The 22,596-nt window shown below is 40.1% G+C and overlaps 3 protein-coding genes across 3 annotated transcripts in view; 1 reads left to right on the forward strand and 2 right to left on the reverse strand.

Moving 5' to 3' along the window:
• The window catches only part of LOC134669218 (regulator of G-protein signaling loco), a 105,412-nt gene extending 97,490 nt beyond the window's left edge, over positions 1 to 7,922 (reverse strand). Inside the window, exons 1-3 of the mRNA XM_063526735.1 lie at positions 7,707 to 7,922; positions 6,912 to 7,292; positions 5,285 to 5,467 (exon numbers count right to left, since the gene is read on the reverse strand). Of these exons, the coding sequence (XP_063382805.1) occupies positions 5,285 to 5,467; positions 6,912 to 7,046 (318 nt within the window). The 5' untranslated portion in view covers positions 7,047 to 7,292; positions 7,707 to 7,922. The remainder of the gene's footprint in view (positions 1 to 5,284; positions 5,468 to 6,911; positions 7,293 to 7,706) is intronic.
• Positions 7,603 to 11,367, reverse strand: LOC134667904 (regulator of G-protein signaling loco-like). The gene is made up of 3 exons (XM_063525353.1): positions 10,771 to 11,367; positions 7,707 to 8,848; positions 7,603 to 7,620 (listed from the first exon to the last, which is right to left on the reverse strand). Exons 1-3 carry the CDS (start codon positions 11,171 to 11,173, stop codon positions 7,603 to 7,605), a joined length of 1,563 nt encoding a protein of 520 aa, XP_063381423.1. The 5' UTR covers positions 11,174 to 11,367.
• A 398-nt stretch (positions 11,368 to 11,765) lies between these two features.
• On the forward strand, positions 11,766 to 22,578 carry LOC134669002 (nucleolar complex protein 3 homolog). Its single transcript, XM_063526524.1, has 13 exons — positions 11,766 to 11,892; positions 11,980 to 12,260; positions 12,956 to 13,173; positions 15,961 to 16,205; positions 16,584 to 16,749; positions 17,494 to 17,614; positions 17,951 to 18,164; positions 18,512 to 18,700; positions 19,111 to 19,292; positions 20,211 to 20,419; positions 20,874 to 21,052; positions 21,402 to 21,586; positions 22,374 to 22,578. Exons 1-13 carry the CDS (start codon positions 11,887 to 11,889, stop codon positions 22,576 to 22,578), a joined length of 2,400 nt encoding a protein of 799 aa, XP_063382594.1. The 5' UTR covers positions 11,766 to 11,886.
• The last annotated feature ends 18 nt before the right edge of the window (positions 22,579 to 22,596 follow it).

The following is a 22,596-nucleotide window of genomic DNA, read 5'->3' on the forward strand; positions in this document are numbered from 1 at the left end:
GCAGTTTCAGAGCAAGTAAGCTCTAAGGATATATTATGTAGAGACTTCTTTTTCATGTTTATTAAAAAAACTGGTTACAACTTGTGATAAAAGAAACTAAATACAAAAGTATACAACAAAAACGTAACTTTTTAATTTTAACATAATGGCGTCACAGATTATACACGTGCCGGCCGCTCGTGACTGCGCCATCAGCGGATAAAAGTAAAATTAACACTTACGTCGTTAGTCCCCGCCATATTTATTATCTATGGTCGTAACATAACCATAAAGAATATTAATAACTGTTACCGGAGACAGTTTTATGCTATATTTTACGTGCATCAAAGTAACGTTACCTCGACATATATCCAAAGTATATACAATCACAAGCTGACCTTACTATTATGCCTACTAAGTCCTAATGTTCAAATAGGGCGATTTGATGTCGATCGTAACACCTAACTTTGATCGATCTAGTAGCGCAGTTATGCTAATAATGTTAAAAAAAAACGAATATAGTCTTCGTTTACCGTGATAGTTATTCATGAATAAAAAAAATTTAACGGAATTTAACCCGTAAAAGAAAGTTTCCTGGTTGATTTATCCACTTCGTTTAATGTACATTTAATCTAGGAAGTGACAGTTTCTGTTTCGCTAAACTGGTCGGAACTATCAGACCCAAATTAAATTTAACAATCCTAATTAACTTTATTGTGTGTTTCCTCATTCGTTTTTAGATAATTTAATTAGCGGATCAGATATAAAACGAGACATGTGATGACACTGATGACAGACTAATATACCTAGATATCGTCAACAGGGATGAATTGAATAGGAATGGCTGAGGTGAATGGGGACAAAATTTAAAATGTGATTTACCTAATAACTAAGTACTCAGCCAAATTGAATCATTCAAATCTACTATTATTTCCAATCGAATGATACAATTTATGTAAGTATTTTTTTAAGGAATTGTTGTCAATGTTTCATGTATACACAGTTTGTCTATGGTACGCTACTTGCCCAGCTTATAATAGGTGCGCTACTCTAGGGCCGGCCCTACACGAGACCAGGGGGACTAAGCCAAGATGACAATCGTTTGCAGAAAGCGAAACGAAACATAAATAATGTATGGAACTGATAACGTTTCTTTTCGTTTTCTGCAAACCCCCAGCTCTGCTTAACAGCAGGTTTTTTATAAACTAACCTCTCTATGAAATCCAATTTTTCACATTGGGTCTCGTGTGCAGTACGAGTAAGCGCACTTTATTGCAATAAACCAGTAGGTTTGTTTGTTTGTCTATGGTACGGTAGTGGGCACCGCCCGCGCGAGACTGGGAGCGCCCGCGCCGGTATCAATCGACGGGATCACCATAGTGCAGGCCGCTAACATTGGCTCGTGAATCAGCTGTTTTTAATCTAGTCTATTAGGTACTATGACATGACATAGGTACGAGAAAATTACCACACAATTATAGGGACCGTAGCCACAGAATAAATAATAGTACAGTCAAGGAATTTAAATTCCGACCCATTTCGTACTTTGTCACAGTGACAACCGTATGAGGTCTCTAGCGGCTTTCATATTGATTGTCACTGTGACAAAGTACGAAATGGGTCGGAATTTAAATTCCTTGACTGTACTAGGTACAGAAGACTCACTCTCTAACAAAACGCGTCTGTTACGATCAGGACAGATATGGCCGCTAGATGGCGACAGCGCCACGCGCGGGTGTGGCATTAGTGTGTAGTACCAAAATTGGTGTGGAACGGATGTACTTTTAGCTACCTGTAGCAAAGCGACTAAATCGCGGAGTGAGGCACGCCTGCCGTAGCTACATAGTTAAGGAGCCTAATTACATTAGAGAGGCGTGGCAAGTGGCAAAAACTAGTATTTGTATCTGTCAACTCGCAGCTGTCAAATCATTCGACGAATTTCCTCAACACGCTCACGTTTGAATTGCGTTTGAGCTTGATGAAGTCTAGGTATTAGGCTATTATTCGTCTGTGTGCTGTTAACAGTGACAAGAAGAGAGAGATCGATAAAAAGAAACCTATCATTAATACAAATGGCAACAAACATTGACTGACATGAACATGTGTTCTATTCTTTTTTCAGTGCACCCACGAGCCAATCCTCGTCGTCGCTACTTGCGCAGACGCCGCTCAATTAGAGGTAAATTATTGGTGCGGGCGCGATGACCGCTTGCCGCACAATGTGAGCTTTTCTTGCACTAAAGTTGGAACTGCTTTCCTATTGAACTAGCATATACCCGTGACTTTGTCCGCGTTCCTAAGCTGCTGTTTTAGAAGTTCGTAGGTATCAAATATCATCAAAATCTATTCAGATAAGGCCTTTTTAAGTAAGGGAGGAACAAACAACTAAATAAAAATGTTCACATTAATTTACAAAATTTGTAAGACGGCCCTCGAAGGCCTCGAGATTGGGCTCATATGATTAGTTTTAACGGAGTGAAATTCTCTGAGGGCATTTCGTAGGTACAGCCGGCAATCATTTAATGTGCGTTTTTTTGCGAGAAACCTATTTACTCCATAATTATGTATGCAACATGGAAGTCTGATACCTATGCGTATTTAGGGCAAATAAGACAAATTCTTCCTCGATCATAATATCATGACAAACTTTAATAAAATCAATCGAAATAAATTACACAAGTTATCAAGAATCAAGACTCATTAATGGTCCTTCGAGCCGGATACATTCAGAGCCTATTAACAGATAATAAACTACAATGAATACCGTCATTATTTCAACGAGTCTTGATTGGCAAAGGGGGGGTCGGCACACCCCCTGCTGACGTTACAATCTTTGATTTGATATTTGATTTGAACCATGTTTGTTATCGGTATTAAACTTTCGTGGGACATAATATAAATTGCCCGAAACATCTCGCCAATAGCGACTAAAAATTCAAGTGAGTGAAACCGTTGTCGTATAAACAATTCATGTTTGTTATATGATTTTTAAGCCCGCTCACGAATTAAGGGGCTCATTTGCACTGAATAAAGATATCTGACAGAATAGTTTCCCTGATATATATGTCACCTCTAATCAATATAATCGAGATAAGTCAAAATAGCTAATGCGAATGGGTTAATGTACAAAAACTTGCGTAAAAAGATTTTCCATAACGTCAAAATTCTGAGAGGAAAATGGGGACTATGTTTGTATGCACTCGTCCACTATACTCTTAATAAACATAAAATATATATGAACTATATTTACTTTATTTGAACGGTCTCAATACCAATTGGATAAATCAAATGAATGCGTTATTTACAGCGTCAATTTTCCTTCAGTATATGACATCTATTTTAGTTCATAATTGATTAGAAACCCTACGTAATACTTCTATTATTAGTATTCTACTAGCCCAGTTCAAGTTCTGAAATCACATTAGTAGTACACTATTAATAGTAACATGATTATTGATTACATTAGCCTTGCCAGTTGATGTGACACGCAATTGAAAATTACTCATCGGTCACTTCCAACTGTCATACTCCTACTAGTAGGACGCAACGCAATGTTTACTTATGACGAGTCACAAGTTAAGGCCGGATGCACCAAACCCTGTATCAGTCATAACCGAGCCCGTTTTCAGATTTGAGAATTTTAACACATCATCCTTGCGTTTGTCTCGGCTCTTAAAATCTTGGGACCCTGGGGTTCGCTTAGCAACTGATCCCAAGAATTGGAGCAGGCGCTAGCTTTTACAAAACAATGCAAAACGAATGCCATCTAGTCTTCAAACCCAGAGATTCACGACACGAAGCTTTAGTGGATTTAACACGATTTTCTCAGGATTTTTCCTTCACTAAATCAAATCAGCCGATTGCAGATTTAAGTTGAAAAGAAAAAAAATCAAATCACAATAATCACAATATTCACTATCAAAAGAAATGGCCAAGTATAAAAAATTGTCAAGTGTTAAAAAGTTTATTCGTTAATAATTTGAACCCAAATGAACCCAATGAATGAATGGTAAATAAATTCATAACCTTACTCACAATGCAATGGCAAAGTTTTAGGGGACAATCTTACACAAATTTACTAAGACTACAACATTTATAATATGACTTGTGTATACTATGCATGTATGCACAATACACACTTTAGACGATGTCTAGACTATTAATAGCTATACTATTTAATATGTACAAACATACAGTCGCTCTACATCCTACATCGTATTTGTGTCCTATATATATTATCTATGCGCCTTATGTAATTGAAATAAAGACGTTCATTTGTGTTAAAGTCTCATACTTGTGTAGGACTGTAAGTTTAGTGTACATTGTTTTAAGTAATGGAGTGTTTACAAAATGTATTAATTACCATTATTTAGTTTATTAAAAATGGACCTTAAATTCCTGAAATACGGACTGTAAGGGTAGACTGACTCGATTGCGCGCCAGAAATATGTTTAAGACATAAGAAATGTAAATATTAGGCATACGTGGGCTTATACGTTAGGTTAGAGAAACCTTGCTCATACCAAAGATACAATGAGTAAGATGCGTATATAAATCTAAGACAATTTAAAAATCAAATGTGACAGGTAAACGAGATGGCGCTGTACAGCTCCATTCATTTTGAGGTACCTAACTTTGATTGTCAAAAGTTGGCGTTTGACAATTCAGTGACCGCAAAACCAGCGCCATCTGTTTTGGGTGTCAAAGTGGAAGGGATCTGTTTTTTTCTTAGACTTTACCTCTATTACAATCAATTCTCTTTGCTCATACACTTAAGTACGCGGTAGCAGGGCTTGCCGCTACCTCGAGACCTTACTTCACTGATCTGACTGTACTGACTGTAGCAGGCAGCCGGTTTTTCTGATGACGAGACCTTTTCTACTTTTAGCTCAGCACTACGCAGTCGGGAAAGGAACGGGACTTGTACAGAAATGAGGAAATAATTCCTTGGGAAGGAAGGGAAATCTGAAAACAGGACAGGTAGGATTAACAAAACAGGTATTTCAAAGCTAGTTTATAAACAGGTCTAACATCCGCTGCTGATATAGTAAAAATACTTGTAGTAACTTAGTACGTCGTAAAATTTTTTTCGTTGTAAGTATGTTTAATGACTCAATGTGTTGTATTTGCGCAGATGTGTTTTTATATATATATATATATATATATATATATATATATATATATATATATATATATATATAAATCATGGGAGGAAAACAAAGATGGAAATCATGATCTACGATGTGAAATATTTCATGGAAGTCATTTTCTAGGTTTTTTTTCAAGAAGTACGGTTGCCACTAACCTGTCTCAAGTCGGGCTCGCTGGCGGCGCCCGGCAGCTCAGGCGCGGCGCCCGGAGCGGCAACGTCGCCCGCACTCGCGCTGAGCGCGCGTGCTCTTTCTCTGTCCAGTTTCTTGTCTCGCTCGCGCCCGGTGAGGATGTGCTTCGTTTTTGAGAGTAGGTTCAGGGGTTTTATTTTGCGGACCTGGAAGAAAGAGGTTGTTGTTACGAGTCGTTACACATGTCCCGTTAACCGGGGGACAACAGTAACAAACTTTTCTCCAATATGCTCGGAAATGTTACTGTAGCAAAAATACTACGGGAAGTTCTTCGTTAATGTCAAACTCTAATTAAAAAACATCAAACTATCGCTGTCCTGTTCTAGCGGACGGGAAGTAAAAAAACACTACAGTAATAATTTATAACTGTAGTGTTTTTTACTTTTTAATAATAAAAAACGCAAACGGCCAATTATTATTGCCGTGAGCCGCTTCCACACGACCCGATCAGCTATGATTTCACGTGTATGATCGTGCGAATACTGCTTAATAAAATCAAAGATTATTTTTATATTTTTTTTAAATCTCATCCGTGTTCATAAAGCTTATATAGTTTGTCAAAGGACTTTCTCATTTCAAACATAGACAAAGAGAATCATACTATCTTTGTCTTACACTAGTACTAGCACCCAAAAGAAAAGGATGGGTATAGTTTTCCTGGTTCTTACTGACTGAAAAGTTGGTTTGACCAACTATATTGCACAATTATATTGAATGAACGAATACTGAATGGCAGAATAAGTTTGTACCTTAAACTTTTAAAAATTAATTAAAGAGGGAAATTGTTTTTGACATTTTGGATGTGAAGGTTTGATTTGAGTGATGCTTGATGGTTAAATAATAATTATTTTAGCTTATTTCCTCGCATGTTTGGAGAAAAGCACTATATATGTATGCCTCGGCAGGAATAGCAATTCGTGGATTCGTCTTATTTGTCGGACTCCGCTTCGCGTCGTCCGACAAAATCGAAACTCATCCACGAATTGCCCTTTCCCGGCCTCTGCAATAATGTACTATTTTTGAAGGAATGTTGTATCTCATACTACTATAGCGATAACACTTTTTAAAAAAATATGTTGAATTTACCATTCAATAACAAAACCATTAGCAATCAAAAGTGATCTCGCTCGCACAGTGGCATTGACCGCTATCATCATGGGCGGGACAGCTATATAAATATGCGCGTGCGATAGAGATAGGAACAGGCGGGTCAATGTACGAAATTCTTCGTGCTAAACGTCCTTACTTTAACTGACTATTATAAATCTTATCAAATTGCAATTACTTAGATCCAATTCATTTTCAATCAAAGGTCAACAATGAACAACAATATCTACAATACAATATCTACTGTACCATATGTTCGTGTGAATAAACTTTCATTTAATAAAATAAAAAAATAAAATAGCTTTTATTACTGAGTGAATGAACTTTCATTTATTGCTGGTCAAGCAGATCTTGTCAGTAGAAAAAGGCGGCATGTTTGAAAAATATTGGCGCGAAGGGATATCGTCTCATAGAAAATTTGAATTTCGCGCCTTTTTCTACTGACAAGATTTGCTTGACCATCTATAATTTCCATATATATACCTTGCTTTTCACAGTCGCAGGATGCACAAAATGATCATCATCATTCTTAGGTGGGCGTCCTAGTACAAGTATATCATCCAACGACGCCTGTCTTCTCCCCATCGGTCTCGCCTCCGACATGGACATACTGTCCATGCTAGCCTTGTCGGACACTGACTTCTCATATATCTCAACTGAATTAAAAGTATTCCCAGAATGTTTCTCTTCATATGTTTCAACAGAATAGAAAGGTTTGGGGACTTTCTCTTCATATATTTCAACAGAGTTGGAAGCAGGCTTATCTTTTTCTTCATATATTTCGACGGAGTTGAAAGCTTCAGCTACGCGAGCTAGTTGGATGTCTGGGAGTTCGTAGTGGTGGGTTTCAGGTTCTGTGTAGACCTGTGTAGGAATGGAGATTTTGATTTTAGTTGAAAACATTGGCAAACCTATTTGTGATTTATTGACTATTTCTATTGACAAAATTGGTTAGCCAGACTCCTATGAGTCGCTTAACTTCAAACTTGGGTAAATCCTTCTGACAGATTATGCGATTTTGGTATTAAGAAAAGGTAATAGGATAGATATTTACTGAGAGGGTTGAATGGATGTACCCGAGTTTGAAGTTAAGCGACACATATTTATATGTATGACTTGTGTTATTATCGAGAAATGATTCATCATTTGATCAGTTCTGGATCTTCTATTAATTCTAGTTAATATGGAAACCCTGAGGGATTCAGGAATCATAGTGACTAGGTGGTTATGGTAGGTCTCTCTAGTCTTTTGAGCAATTCAGAGTTAATCTAAACATACCTGATCATACACTACTCCATTCTGGAAACTCCTAGAGCCCGAAGTTGAAGCGACACCATACGCGTTGTAGTTGTAATTATCCTCCTCACTTCTAGGGCTCACATGTCTTGCTTGGAGATCAGAGTTAAGCACATCATCCGAGTTCAACGGCCTGCCTTGTCCGGCGAAGCCATCTACTACAGGAGTTGTGTTAGACAGGAAAGAACCATCTTCAAAACTACAGCCAACCAGCCCTAAAGGACGCCTGGGCATTTCCTGTCTAAACCTGTTCACTGGAGGTTGAGGCCCAGCGAAATCAACTACCAATATCCGGTCAGCGATATTCCTACAGTCATTATGAAAGCCTATACCAGAATCACTGTTAGAAGACGTAGTCGTTATCTCGCTATGATTACTTGGCTGTGGAGAGTTAGCGATGAATTCTTGACCTTCAAGCCTTTCTAGTCTATCATCGTGCCTACACGGCCGTCTTTCTCTGGGCACTCTAAAAACGGCTCTATTGCATCTAGAGAAGTTACCAAACGCGGGACTATCGCCTTTAATAGCTAGCTTTGATATCTGCGCTAGATTTGGGCTGTTATCATCAGCCGGTAAGGAATACATTCCTTTGACAACTCCAACTACATACTCCGCTGACGGTGGGAACTCTAAACACCTCTCAGCAACTGCATCTCTAGTACAAGTTAGTTGGAACTCTCTCGCTCGAGGTATATGCGCTTCATGCTCTGCCATTCTAGGGTCTACAGCAAAAACATGGCAACTATGTGACGCTTCTACTTGTTCTTCAGTCTCCGCTGCCGTTACAAGTCCAAAATATCTTCTGTCAGCGTCTGAGCCGCATCCAGCGTAGAGTATTCTTTCTCTCTGATATTGGGCAAGGATTTGACCACCTGGGCGCCTAAGATTTAACGCGTTAGGTAAGACAGATAATAACACAGGTGTGGCTGGTCGTCGCTCTTGTCTGAGCTTGCGTACAGCGGAGCGGACGTTGCCAGGGGCAGTGCTGGCGGCGGCGCTGGGGGTCTCGATGGTGCCGAGGTAGCCGACGACGGCGCGGCACTCGAGCCGCGCGGCCTGGGCCGGCGTGAGGTGCGCGCGGCTCAGTTGGAGGATGTCATTGGATGTGCTTGGAGCGTGGCATGCTGGAAAATTATGATGGATAATTAAAGAGTGTTGTGGGACATGTAATATTGCAATACGTAAAATAGCATATTATTACAGGGGTGACATCATTACTATGTGATGAATCCCCATTCTTAAAAATATTGCTTATTAGAGATATGTTAAACAATGGAAGAGTAAATAAATCACACTGATATTTGTAGTGTTATTGAAGTGATTAGAGAACAAGTGGATGTTAAAAAAAAACAGGACTTTTCGGTTACATAACATACATTAGTAGCATTTTAATAGAATTTTCCAGAAAGATTTTATAAGGATCAAGGATGACTACATATAGTAACATGGGCGTACGCAGCATTTTTTAAGGGGTGGGGCAAAAGTAGGGGTGGTTGGGTACGTTGTAACAGGGTACGGTTGAAACAGAAATTGTTAGCTTATGCCCCACCTTGCCCCACCGTGGGTACGCCCTTGTATAGTAAGACAACCAGAAGAAGTGATGGCCCCACAGGAACTTTATGTGTGAAAAGATTATTACATAATTACAATATAGACACAGTCTTGAGTCTAGCTAGCACATTCCAGTGTTACACCTCAGCTTCAAACAGTCCATCTATGGCGAGATTGGCTATAAATACTAGTAAAAATTAATTAGTATAAGGTTTTATGAATACAATTATTAATATTAAATGTACAGTGCACATTATGTACTACATCTGTATAAGGGATAAGTTGAGCATGCATGTGAGTAAATTAGTAACTTCTTAAAGGAACCAAGGCATTTCAACTTTTGGGTTATTTGTTTTTTGCAAAATTTGTAAATAAAATTAAACTATTTTAACGGGTTATTTAAAAAAAAAACGCTTCATCATCTAAAGTGACTAATAACATTTATACTACACACAAAATAAACAGGAAAAGGACCACATGAATACAATATTTGTGAGACCTCAAAACAGTGTTTAATTTTATCATTTCATTATTATCCTTGTTCTAACATTAACAAACATTAAACAATGACAACACATGTAAGATGAATACAAAATGAGTGCAAACACAACACATAAGTGCAAGAATATTTTGCAGCACTTACTCATCATTCAATAACCATTTAAGGAGCTTGACTAGCCATCTGCAAAAGGAATAAAGACACAACTATTATTGTTTTATGCTGTCCTATGCACAGGCGCCATCTGATATATTTGAGGTTCCAAGGCACTCAGAAATATTTGAACATGCTTCTATTGTCAAGGTGTTAGAGCGCATGTTCAGATATTGTACACACCTTGGCTGCTCTGATATATCTGATGGCAACTGCACTAGAGGTCTATTGCAATCTTATTATTTTGTCTTTTCAGCCATTGTGTAAAGATTCAGGAACTTAGGAGGTTTTCTCATCTTGCAGATCTATATCTTCCAGCCATTCTAACAAGTAAAGGGCAAACCAATGATTACTTGATTTATAGTTATAAGTCACCATAGCAAGTTCAAGACTTAGGTTGATAAATATATAGCAAAAATTAAGGTTTTTAAGAAACTAGGCACTAAATACATTTTAATAACCAAAACTACATTTTAATGGAAAATTGTTTGTCAATAAAGATTAGGCTGTTTTATACATTATTGCAAAGCAGAAAAGACCACCACCGTAGAGAAAGTAAATGTAAAACAAATTGGAAACCACAATCAGTACTTAAAGTTAAATAACTTAAAATATTAACTAAGGGTGGTATTCCACCTGTCCAATATATTTGTTCAATGTGTGTTTTGTCTCACATTTTGCTTAATGTGAGAGTGAAACGCAATGACATTGGACAAAGAAAGTGAATAGGTGGAATACCATGCTTAAACTACTTACGAGATGCAAGAGGGCAAAAACAATACATGTAAAATCATTTTGGAAGTCAATTAAATGGTCCTTTAGGAACCTTTCTAATGAACTGACCTGGGTGGTGTAGCATTGCAGGCGGGCGGCGCCTCGGCGGTGGGTGCCGTCGCCTAGTCCGCGCCCGCTCATCTGGCTCAGTATCCTCCGTGTCCGTCGGCGGAGCCTCCCGCGGCGCCACGCTCAAAGCGATCGCCCCCGGCGCTGCGGCCACCAGCCGAGCCACAGAGGCGTGAGGAGCTCGCGCTACGTTCGCCCCGTCGACGGCAATCAAAGCGTCCCCTGCGCGCAGACCAGCCCGCTCCGCCGGCCCTCCAGCCGCTACGGCAGACACTACACAAGGCCGCTGCCCCGCTATAGTGAACCCAAACCCTCCAGGGCCTCTCGCGACCACAACACGACGCTCCGAAGTCCGAACCAAAGCGGCCCTTCTCCTCCTTCTTCTTTGCTGTTGGGGCACCATTTTTACTGACACTGGCTTTGTTAAACACTCATCGTAAGTTGTAAAAGAATTAGAACGCGCGCCGGATATGGGATCTAATTAATAGCTGCAGGCGAAACTTCAAAAGAAGAAAACTAGAAAAACTAGAAAGTTTCGAGGTCTTGTAACTGACGTTTAGAAAGTTTGCGTGCGTTCGCTTTTTTTAAATACTGTAACCGACTTGCAACTGCAACTTCTTTAAAGTTAATCTGATGTCTGAATATAACACAAGTAGTTCGTAAATATCTTTTTACTATCCTTCTCTCATTGTATTGTGAGTTTATTATATTACTGCTTTAAATATACATTTATATATATATATATATATATATATATTAATTGATCGCAAATATGAACGCACCCAAAAACTAAAGGCGTATTTTAATTTGAAACTACTCTATTTAATTTGAAATAAATAATGGCGTTGTTGAGAATAATTAATAAGTCAAATAATTTAATTAGCCTCAAAATATGATACACTAATACATTCAATAGCAAATCAGGTAAAATTTATTTTATTTAAAGCACATATTTTTGTGTTCATGGTTAAACAGCGAATATACTTCTCTGAACCGTCATCTGTCAAAATTTATTTACCGTCCGTGCTTCGTTTGTCAAATCCACGTTGTTTTAATTTCCTCAAAATAAATTACGGAAGCTTTATAAATCAGTACTAATTACTTTAAATATACACCATGGCTGTAAGTATAAAACTAAACATAAAACTTTAATGCCTTACGCCGTTGAAATAGATTCTAACCACACAAAAATTATACTTTGCTTTTCAGAAAAAAGGCAAAATAAAAGTAAGTAAAGTGAAGCGAAACAACCAGACCACGAACAGAATGAAGAAGCAGGGCATGATGAAACTGCAGCGGCACCGCGCGAAGCTCCAGAAGCAGAACCAGCCGCCGCCGAAGCCCGAGATCGAATACAGCAGTGAGAGCGAGGAGTCGGCCGACGAGTGGGGCGATATGTTGGATGACGAGGAGAAGACGTACATTATGAAGAGGCTGGCGAAGAACCCGAGGTTCCTGGCTGATGTGCCGGAAAAAGAGGATGAGAATAAGTGAGTGTAATTATTTAAATAGTTGGGGCTGGGCGCATTGTGCGTGCTGTAATTATAATTGATTTAATACTTTAAACTTCCATGAGCCTGTAATACAAGTCTTTCAACAACTTAACACAAAAACTAGTAAAAGAAATTTGTACCAAACTAGTCTGGGTGTCTGGCCACCTATGAGCAAATACAAACCCACAATACAAATTATATCGTAATCATCTAGTCCATAGTCCAAATAAGTCTGGATAAGAAACTTATACAGGTTTAGTGAATAATCCTTTACCATCGTATTTTCACGGAAATACGAACATGTTATACTATTTCAGCCAGTCTCAGCCCAAAAAGTAGCAAGGTTGACTGAAGGAGCATGACAAATACAATTGTTTCCAAAAAAATCAAAGTCTTTTCGCGGATTAGCAAAGTAATATTTTGGTTTTGATTAATATGGATTTCTGCAAAGTAACATCTGATTCTATTCACTATTCAAAAAAAAAATTATGGCAAAGGATTATGCACTACATCTGCACATCATCTTTTTGTATTTTTACAAAAATGTAATGTTATTATGTTGGTTATTTTTGCTATGTAATTATAGTGATATGTAAAGATTTAAATAGTTAATACTGAAAAAACCTACCCCAGAATTATCTTAGACATTCAGATTGTCTGACTATGACTAACCCTAATATCACTGCCATTAGATCAAACAGAAAACGCAGGAAAATTGACAAAGAGAAGGTTCCAAAGAAAAGGCCCCAAGTCGGAAGTGACAGTGGCGCGGAGAGTGAATCCGCATCTGAGAGTGACTTCGAGGAAAAGTATGAGCAGGAGATGGCGGAGAGACCGGCCAAGAGGATGCGGGCACTGCTGCCCATCAAGACCAAACAGGGGCTTATGGAGAGGACTGAGGAGTATGCAGGTATTGTAGCAGTTTGCATGTACAAGTAGCTAAGTGGACGAGGTGTTCAAAAGAACCTGAAGTCTGAAGACAATTTTATGGTTTAGAGAACTCTACCGTGTAACCATTTTGAACAGCTCACTTGCTAAGCTTACTTCTACTGTTTCCAAATTAGTACAAATAAAAACTATGGTCAGTAAATCTTTGCCTAAACGCCAAAATAATAATCAATAAAAGGCCTTATTTAAAACACCATCCAATACAATCCACCATTTTTGACTTACATTTAAACTGTATAAATTCAATGGTCTTTTATGTGCTTAATCTTTTTGGTGCTTAATAAAATAATAAATAAAATAAAAATAATTTATTTCAGACTTTAGGTCCATTGGGGTTAGTATCATTATTACTAAACTTAAAATTAGGGTTAATATCATATAAAACTAAACAATACATTAAAATTTAAAAATAAAACAAAACTAACTTAACCTATGACCCGGTACATACGGAACTGGCGCATGCAGACCGAGCCAGTGCCTCATTAGGGGGCTGTCCCACGTTTCTGAGACAATGCCCAGGATTCCATTGGGGCTGTCCCGTATCCTGCTCAGGGTTGAAGCACACCTCTTTCGCATGATGGCATGGAATCCATCTATTCCGGCATTGGCAAACATCCCCGAGGCGCTACAGTAACGAGGCAACCCCATCAGAACCCTGAAAGCATTGTTATATTGTACGCGTAGAGCGTTGTAAGCCTTCTGCGTGTAGTTGGCCCATAGGCTGCAGGTGTAAAAAGATTGGCAATATGCTGTGAACAGCGTCGCCTTGACTTGTTTCGTACACCGTGCAAACCTACGCGACAACATGTTGCATCTGACTGACAACGCTCTACGCTCACGTTCCATATCCATGGTATCACTCAGATCTTCCGTGACCCAGTGACCCAGATACTTAAATTTGACGACTTTATTTAGAGGAGTCCCGCATAGTTTTAGGTGTGGTACGTCAGGATAATATTTGGAGCCAGCCTTAAACACAAGCCACTCACTCTTCTTTACGTTGTATCTGAGTCCATGGGTCTCGGCATACTTCTCACAAATACTGAGAAGAGTGATCATCGCGTTGATTGATGGAGTCAGCAGCACCATATCATCTGCATAACTAATGTTGTTTACGCACACTCCACCGATATGACAGCCTTTATAGGTGCTGCTGAGTTCAACAATCAGACGATTAATGTATAAGTTGAAGAGACGAGGCGAGGTCAACCCCCCCTGCCGCACCCCGCACTGCAACCCATACATATCAGAGAGTGACCCTGCCCATCTTACATAATTGGTTTGTTTACTGTACCAATATCTAAGCACCGACACAACTTCGCCCGCCACATCAGTCTCCTCTGTCAACTTTTGCCACAAAATGTCATATGATACAAGATCAAATGCCCTAGACAAGTCTAGAAAGCATGCATTGACAGGTGTTTTTCTAGATGTATAATGAGAGACAGTGTGCTTGAGAGACAGGATTGCGCTTTCGGTAGAAAGACCTGGCCGGAAGCCGAACTGCGCATCGTGTAAGTGTATGCGACTGGCCATATGCCTGTCAAGCAAACTGTCTAACACTTTTGCTACTACTGTGGCAAGCGAAATCGGTCGATAATTAGAAAGCTCAGAAATGTCACCAGTCTTATCCTTCATGATTGGCACGACAATAGTCTTCATCAACTCATCGGGCAGGTGTGAGTGGCTAAGACACAAATTAAGAAACATAGCCAATACTCTGGGCAAATGCACCCCTGCGTACTTTAGGTGCTCAATACTGAGCTGGTCGTGGCCCGGAGACTTGCCTCTTTCCATACCACTAATTATTGACGCGACTTCCTTAGCGGTGAAGTGCACACTCAGGTCCCTTGACTGACTCTCCATATTAAGCACCTTAGTTTGACGTATTAAGGGCGCATTTACCTTAAAGTGGTCTTTGAAAAGGTTTGCTATGGCGGTGGGATCATGTTGCCCCGCTACACTCACAGGGACACTCGACTTAGGGTTCAATTTATTAGTATTCTTCCAAAAACTCTTAAAGTCCCTCACCTTATGGTTTTGTGCCAGTATATCCATTTTAATTTGAGTTTGATTATTTTGACACCATTTTAGTGCGGACTTGAAGAGCTTTCTGGTAATACACATGTTGTCATATAAAGGACCCGAACGCGGCTTATTAAACATACACCATTCTCGAAAAGCAGACCGAGCCTCCCCGTGAGAGCGCTTAACATGCTTATTCCATCCAATTATACGTTTAAATGTTGCCCTGCTGTTCTTACTAGTTAACTGTGATGCTTCGGTAAGTTTACTAATAATGTCACAATACATATTGTTCAAAACATTTTTATGACTACAATCTCTACACAACCTACCGGCACACCTAGCCAATTCAGAAGGAAAATCGACTTCTTTTAGCTTATCATTACATAATTCTGTATACCTAGATATTTGCATAGCATCTCGCTCTCCCCATCTGACATTATTGTTACTAGGCGGGCTCGACAAATGAATAGACTGCCTAGTCAAGGTCAAGCTAAGTTTAATCTGTAAAGGCATGTGATCCGACCAATATGTATCATAAAGCACTTCAGCCGCATCAATAAGGCTTAAATCTGTATACTAACTGTCAGTAAAAGATTTAAAGAGATAGATTTAATAGAGAATTAGTTGGTGTCATACCTCCAAAACTTCATCTAATTATCAGTTTTACCCTCAGTAACAGTAATCTCTAAATTACCAGATCCATTCTCATACATAATTACAGACACAGAATCAGAAAGAGAGGATGACCCAGAACCTCAAAAAGAAGTACAAACAAAAGAAGAAGAATCCCAGGGCTCAGACTCCGACTCTGGCATGGAAGGAACGGGTGAAGAAGATACTGGAACCCCTGAGGGTGGGGTGGTCAGTACCGTGGAGCTGATGGCTGCTAGGAGAGACCGGCTGAATCATGAGAAGCTGCGGATTGGAGCTCTGTGCTCTTCTCTGCTTGAGGAACCGGAGAAAAAGGTCTGTTATTTATTTTTGTACATAGCAATAATCAATAGAAATCAGATAAAAAATGGCAATAAGTAGTTTTTTTTTCTATACTTATTACCATTAAAATTTATGTGAGTCAATTTTCACATCAAGCTGATTTTGACTTCAACTTCAATGAGGTTGGCGTATCTCATGATTTTGAACAGAATTCTTGCCTTTTTTGGCCTTAATTTTCATTAGTTTGATTTCATTGTCAATGTTGGTGTAGGTATGCGAAATCTCAGCTACGAGTAGGTTGGATATTACGAACTGTTTTACATCATGCTCGAAAGATGTCTTCTAAAGAAACTAACAAATATTGTGAGTTTATAAATACATCAATTATAATTTGATAACTATTCCTTTCAGCTAAAAAATCTGTACCCGATCCTGTACCTGATGGAGGAGCGTCTAAAGGACGAAACCTTGAACCTCCACTCAGTACGCAAGATCGCCACCCTGTCAGCTTATGAGGTGTTCAAAGACATCTTACCTGAGTACCAGATCAGACACCAAGACTACTCGAACATTAAATGTAAGTTACCAATTAACATTACCAATTACACCTAAAACCTGTACCTAAGGGTGGTATTCCAGTTGTCCAATTTCATGTCCAATGTGTATTTGCGTGGTATTTGCATGTCACATTTTGCTTAATGAGAGAGTGAGATGCAATGCACATTGTACCAAGATTGTACAGTCACCTGCAATAATATGTAACACAATGAAGGCCGCAAAAATATCTGACACGATCTTATTTATAGAGCCATAAGAGCGTGTCACATATTTTTGCGGCCTTCGAAGAGTAACATATTATTGCAGGTGACTATACCATTGTCAAATATACGTTATTTTTGTCAGTTGTACCAAATATAAATATGTATACAAATATGATTCTAAAAATAATTGAATATATTAGAGATATAACGGAAGCTAAGCAATTCTTGTCTTATTTTTGTAGATATTTAGCGCCCAATAATATTGGAGCGGCGTTAAATAATAGCGTAAGCGCCAACGGCCATAAGGTACCTTTACCCGTGGGACGTTACATATAATAGGGACTTATTCTTAATTAAACTATTTTTAATTTGAACCTTGTTATTGTGCCATAGTAAATTGGGGTGAATTTCGTTTGTTTGTGAAAGCCATGAGACAAAAAAATGCTACTTTATTTGGTTTATGAAATGTTCTAATTAGATTGAAAAGGACTGTACATTGTAATGCACGTTGGGCCTTACGAGGATATACTAATGTTTTGTTTTATTCATTTGTATTACAGTAAAGAAGGACACGTTATCTCTATACAAATACGAAAAGGAGTTACTTGAATTCTACAAAAGATATCTACAGAGGCTTGAAAAAGCTTGTACAGTTCTAAGACCCAAAAAAGGAGATACAAGGTGAGTTATTACAATATCATAATGAAATAAGAATTTGTTATGCTTAACCCTTATTGAGCTTATTGTGAGTCTAGGTTGATCTGTGTCAAAAATTGTGCTATAATATTTATTTATTTAAATTTATCTTAAAGTATTTTTCCGGCTAATTTTAATCCCCCACCAGATACCTTAATCTCTTCACTTGTCTCTGGTAGCTGCACAAACAGCAACACTCCTAACTATACATCGGTAGACCTTATTACAAAGGGCATAAGGTCCAATTAACAGTGTGGGCGGTGGTACTTAATAGCTGTCCTTTGATAACCAGGTACTTATTAACTGTTTTTTTATGTACAGAAAACCAGACCCAGCAGCCGTCAGTCTAGCCCTAGTGTCCCTCCGGTGCCTCTGCGGGCTGCTAGTGGCCCGTCCACAGTTCAACTACGCCACGAACATCGCGCAGACCACCGTGCCCTTCCTCGACTGCGGCAACGCGGACGCCGCAGATATCGCCACGGAGTGCGCACAGACCGTGTTCCAGGAGGATACTAAAGGGGAAATTACTCTAACGGTGAGTTTGCTCAATCGTCCGCTAGATGGCGCTATTCATTGCGCTGCATCGCACTGTCAACATGTGTCTGTAGGTTCTATAAAGGTCGCACACAAATGGTCGATTTCGCCACGGAGTGCGAACAGACCGTGTTCCAGGTGGATACTAAGGTGAAAATTACTCTAACGGTGACTTTACTCAATTTCATGGCAGATGGCGCTGTGCCCGGTGCTACATCGCGATATCAACATTTTTCTGTAGCGTGTAGCTTCCAGGGGTCGAAAATTGCCTGCCAATAGTTATAGGATTAAATTTTAATTTTGTGTTGTGCGAGGAGTTAATTACATTGAAATTATCTTTTGTCTCAGATTGTCCGACTAATCAACCAGTTGGTAAAGCGACGTGGAGAACGCCTGAAGCCCACCGCTTTGCGCTGCCTGCTGAGCCTCAAGATAAGGGACGTCGACCTCGACGCGGAGGCCGATGTCAAACACAAGAAGAAAATGGAAGAGAAACACAAGAAGAGGATCGTCAACTTGTCTAAGAAGGAGAAGAAGGTAGGTTCTGCCCTTAATACCTATTACAATCAGAAACCGAAGTAGTTTAGTGGTTCTGGTGTTTATAATGATCTGAACTCAAGTTTTTTTTTTAACACTGGGCTTGCTTAGCTATTTTCTATGCTGACTATACATAGGTCATTTCATTTATTTCATGCGAAGGTATCTTTAAGTACACAGAAAATTACAAACAAGGTCGAAAAGTTTTTTATTTATGTGGAAAATTTTGTCCTAATCTCATCTCTAAATAGGCTGCGTTTCCGCCAAAGATGCGTTAGGAAGCGTAGCCAGGGATACGTCTGTTAATAGAACCACTTCATCCGCCTATCCTCGCTTAGCGCAGGTCTAGTCGGCAATTTTTTTTGGTTCACGGTACAGGCGACATTCCTATTATATCTTATTTGTTTTAGCGAGCGAAAAAGCTCAAGGAAGTAGAACGAGAACTTCTCGAAACAGAAGCTCAAGAAAGCGAAGTCTCCCGCCGGAAACAGCTGACAGAAGTCACCAAAACCGTGTTCCACATTTACTTCCGGCTGTTGAAGACGGCGCCGAGGTCTAAGCTGCTGTGCGCGGCGCTGGACGGACTAGCCAAGTGAGTAGTCAACTTAGTTTTTAGGGTTCCGTACCCAAAGGGTAAAACGGGACCCTATTACTAAGACTTCGCTGTCCGTCCGTCCGTCCGTCTGTCACCAGGCTGTATCTCACGAACCGTAATAGCTAGACAGTTGAAATTTTCACAGATGATGTATTTCTGTTGCCGCTATAACAACAAATACTAAAAACAGAATAAAATAAAGATTTGAATGGGGCTCCCATACAACAAACGTGATTTTTGACCAAAGTTAAGCAACGTCGGGAGTGGTCAGTACTTGGATGGGTGACCGTTTTTTTTTTGCTTTTTTTGTTTTTTTTTTTTTTTGCATTATGGCACGGAACCCTTCGTGCGCGAGTCCGACTCGCACTTGCCCGGTTTTTATATCCCACATAGTGTAATAAAACATGGTCTTCTCTTCCCAGAGTGACACAAGCCTACGTCACAATAACATGGCCGCTATATATAGCGCTATCGCATATTATCATATAGCGCTGTCGCATGATGACGTAGGCTTGTGTCAGTCAGGTGACCTAGAAATGACGGGAAGAGAGTACCAGGCGGAGTATATTATTATACCATGTATATCCCACAAAGTGAGAAATTTACAAGTAATTAGGTCCCATGTCAAAATAAAAATAACATAATAATCAAAACTTAAAATCCTAACAAACTAATTAAAATCTAACACGAAATACACATTTTCATCAATCATTACCTAACCCTGAAATGATTGTTTGTTTGCCTACTAGTATTTCAATGTCTGATTTTTTACTTAACGACAATCCAACTGGATTGGGCAGATTGGGCATACAGTTACCGCTAGTTGGCGCTGCTTTTCAGAATCGCGCTATCAAAGTAAAAATATATCTAAGGTGGTCGGTGCAAATATTTGTACAATCTGAGTGTTATTTCCAGATTCACCCACGTAATCAACCTCGAGTACTACTCCGATCTAGTGGCCATCTTGGCCCGGCTGACCCAGGACGAGCTGATCGGGTCCCGCGAACGGCTATTATGTGTTCGCTGTGTGCTGGCGATACTGGCGGGCTCGGGGGACGCCATCAACGTGGACCCGGGCCGGTTCCACACGGCGCTGTATGCCGCCATGCTCACCGTACATGCTGGTATGTTAATGAATGAATTAATGAAATCGTTTATTCACAATTAACATATGGTAAAAATAAGATCTTAATTTAAATACATTGCTTCCTCAATGATAATGGCCAAGCGAGCGTGAAGCGTCTCTATTTCTGCTTGGGCAAAAATGCTTTCATACATATTTAAGTCGCCTTAAACATGTAGAAAACTTATTAAATGGAAGCTTTCTTGCACACATTTTCATGTTTCTATTTGACTTAGTGCCAATACAGATGGCAACCCGACTGCAATTTGTATGGGAGCTCCACGCCAACTGCGACATCAGCGTACGGTTCCCAGACAAGTTGCAGTTTGCAGTCCGTCTGTACTGGTCCTATGGCTTTAACCGGCAGATAATGCATTTTGGCGTTAGTCCTGTATTAGTTTTTCTTTATTTGTGCAATATAATTTTAAATAAATAGACAAATAAACCAATTCCAGGAAAAACGCACGACGACGCAAAGATCGTGCTAGAATCCGTGGCGCAGATCTGCGCGCGCGCGCGCCGCGTGTCGGCCGACGAGCTGGCCGCCTTCGCCAAGCGACTCGCGACTCTGGCGTTACAACTGCAACATAATGGCGCTTTGGCGTGTTTGACGCTGTTGCATCAATTGGCCCAGGTAGGTGAAGGACCGTGCATGAACTGTAAGCGGCACAGGAGCCCCCTGTTTATTGACGCGAAGTGTAGATGTCTAAGCTTCCAAATCTTCCATTGTAGCCCACAAGATGGCAGAACTTACAGTGCACAAGAAAACGTATGTAGCCTGTCTCTACAGGTTGTTCTGCCCTCTGGCAGAGCTGGCATTGACGTCAATGTTTAGTTTACGTTTCCGATTCGAGCCACAAGATGGCAGACCCTCCAATGCGCACGGTCTCTATGGCGGATTTTACAACTCGACTAGACTTGGAAATAATAAAATAATAGTCATTCCCAAATATGAATGTCCTTAATTTTTTTTTTATTTACAGCAAAGCAAAGCCGTGGAATCACTGTTCGAGCCAGATCCCGAATCGGGAGCGGGTCATTTCGACCCGACACTCGAGTCCCCGGCACATTGCTACGCGCGCACCGCCGTGCTCACCGAGCTGTGTGCTCTGCATCATCATTACCATCCCGCCGTGCGGCAGGCCGTCACCAAGAGTGATAGTAAACTGTAAGTTGGTAATCCTCGCAAACTCCGTTACGTTTCCGTTTGCTAGGGGTACTAAATAGAGATGCAACGGATAGTTGTTTGGCCGGATACCGGATACCGGATATCCGGCCTGGACACCGGCCGAATATCCGGTATCCGGCCGCCGGATATTCGGCCGGCGGAACTATACCTACATTTCGGTTTTTCAGGTGCGCATTCTGCAGGTTTGATCTGTTTCCTAGTAAACGTTCGCGCGGACTCATTTCTAGGTTCAAAATGACTGCGCGTGCAAGTCAGTGGGATTATTAAAATGTTTTAAAATAATAAACAAGTACGATTATGACTCTGTCTGTTTCATAAATCCAATTTGTTTACTCCGAAATCAAGCAATGTTACTATCCGGTATCCGGCCGGATAGAAGGTCACTATCCGGTATCCGGCCGGATAGTAAAACAATGGCCGGATAGGCCGGATACCGGATAGTAACCGGATATCCGGTGCATCTCTAGTACTAAACTATGACCCGCGGTCCGAATTAACTTACTTTTGGCCCGCGGGAAGGAAACGCGAGGGACGGGCCATCCTGTCGTGATAAAGATGCGAAAAACCGCTTCACACCGACGCTATATGGCAATAACGAAATGGCAAAATTTTAAAAAGAAATGTAAAAAAATAAGTCCGCCTTTGTACCTCAAGTTTTGAAAAAAAAATTGAACCCACGATTTTTCACCACCACACATAATTATGAAAGGCTAATACCAAAATAACATCCATACAAGTCCATACCCAACCGTTTCTATGATTACAGATCGGCCGTCCACATCTTTGAACAGTACGACGGGTCCCAAATGGCGTTTAAACCGTCCATCCCCCCTCCCAAGCCCACCAACAAGGCTAAAGTGCCCCCCACTCACGTCTGGGCTCAGCACGACTTCAAACAGCTGTGTGAGGATGTTGAGAACAAAGTGAATTTGAGTGAGGTTGACTTTGCATTGCCTAAGAAGAAAAGGTGATTGTGAATAAAGTGAATG

This window comes from Cydia fagiglandana, chromosome 1, assembly GCF_963556715.1.
Source record: "Cydia fagiglandana chromosome 1, ilCydFagi1.1, whole genome shotgun sequence".
NCBI lineage: Eukaryota > Metazoa > Arthropoda > Insecta > Lepidoptera > Tortricidae > Cydia > Cydia fagiglandana.

Excerpts from the sequence above, each read along its gene's own strand:
- LOC134667904 (XM_063525353.1), bottom strand. The coding sequence starts at position 11,173 with ATGGTGCCCCAACAGCAAAGAAGAAGGAGGAGAAGGGCCGCTTTGGTT. Across the intron at positions 8,849-10,770 it reads TGCAATGCTACACCACCCAG|CATGCCACGCTCCAAGCACA; the intron begins GTCAGTTCATTA and ends ATAATTTTCCAG.
- LOC134669002 (XM_063526524.1), top strand. Across the intron at positions 16,206-16,583 it reads TTGAGGAACCGGAGAAAAAG|CTAAAAAATCTGTACCCGAT; the intron begins GTCTGTTATTTA and ends TATTCCTTTCAG. Across the intron at positions 21,587-22,373 it reads ACCAAGAGTGATAGTAAACT|ATCGGCCGTCCACATCTTTG; the intron begins GTAAGTTGGTAA and ends CTATGATTACAG.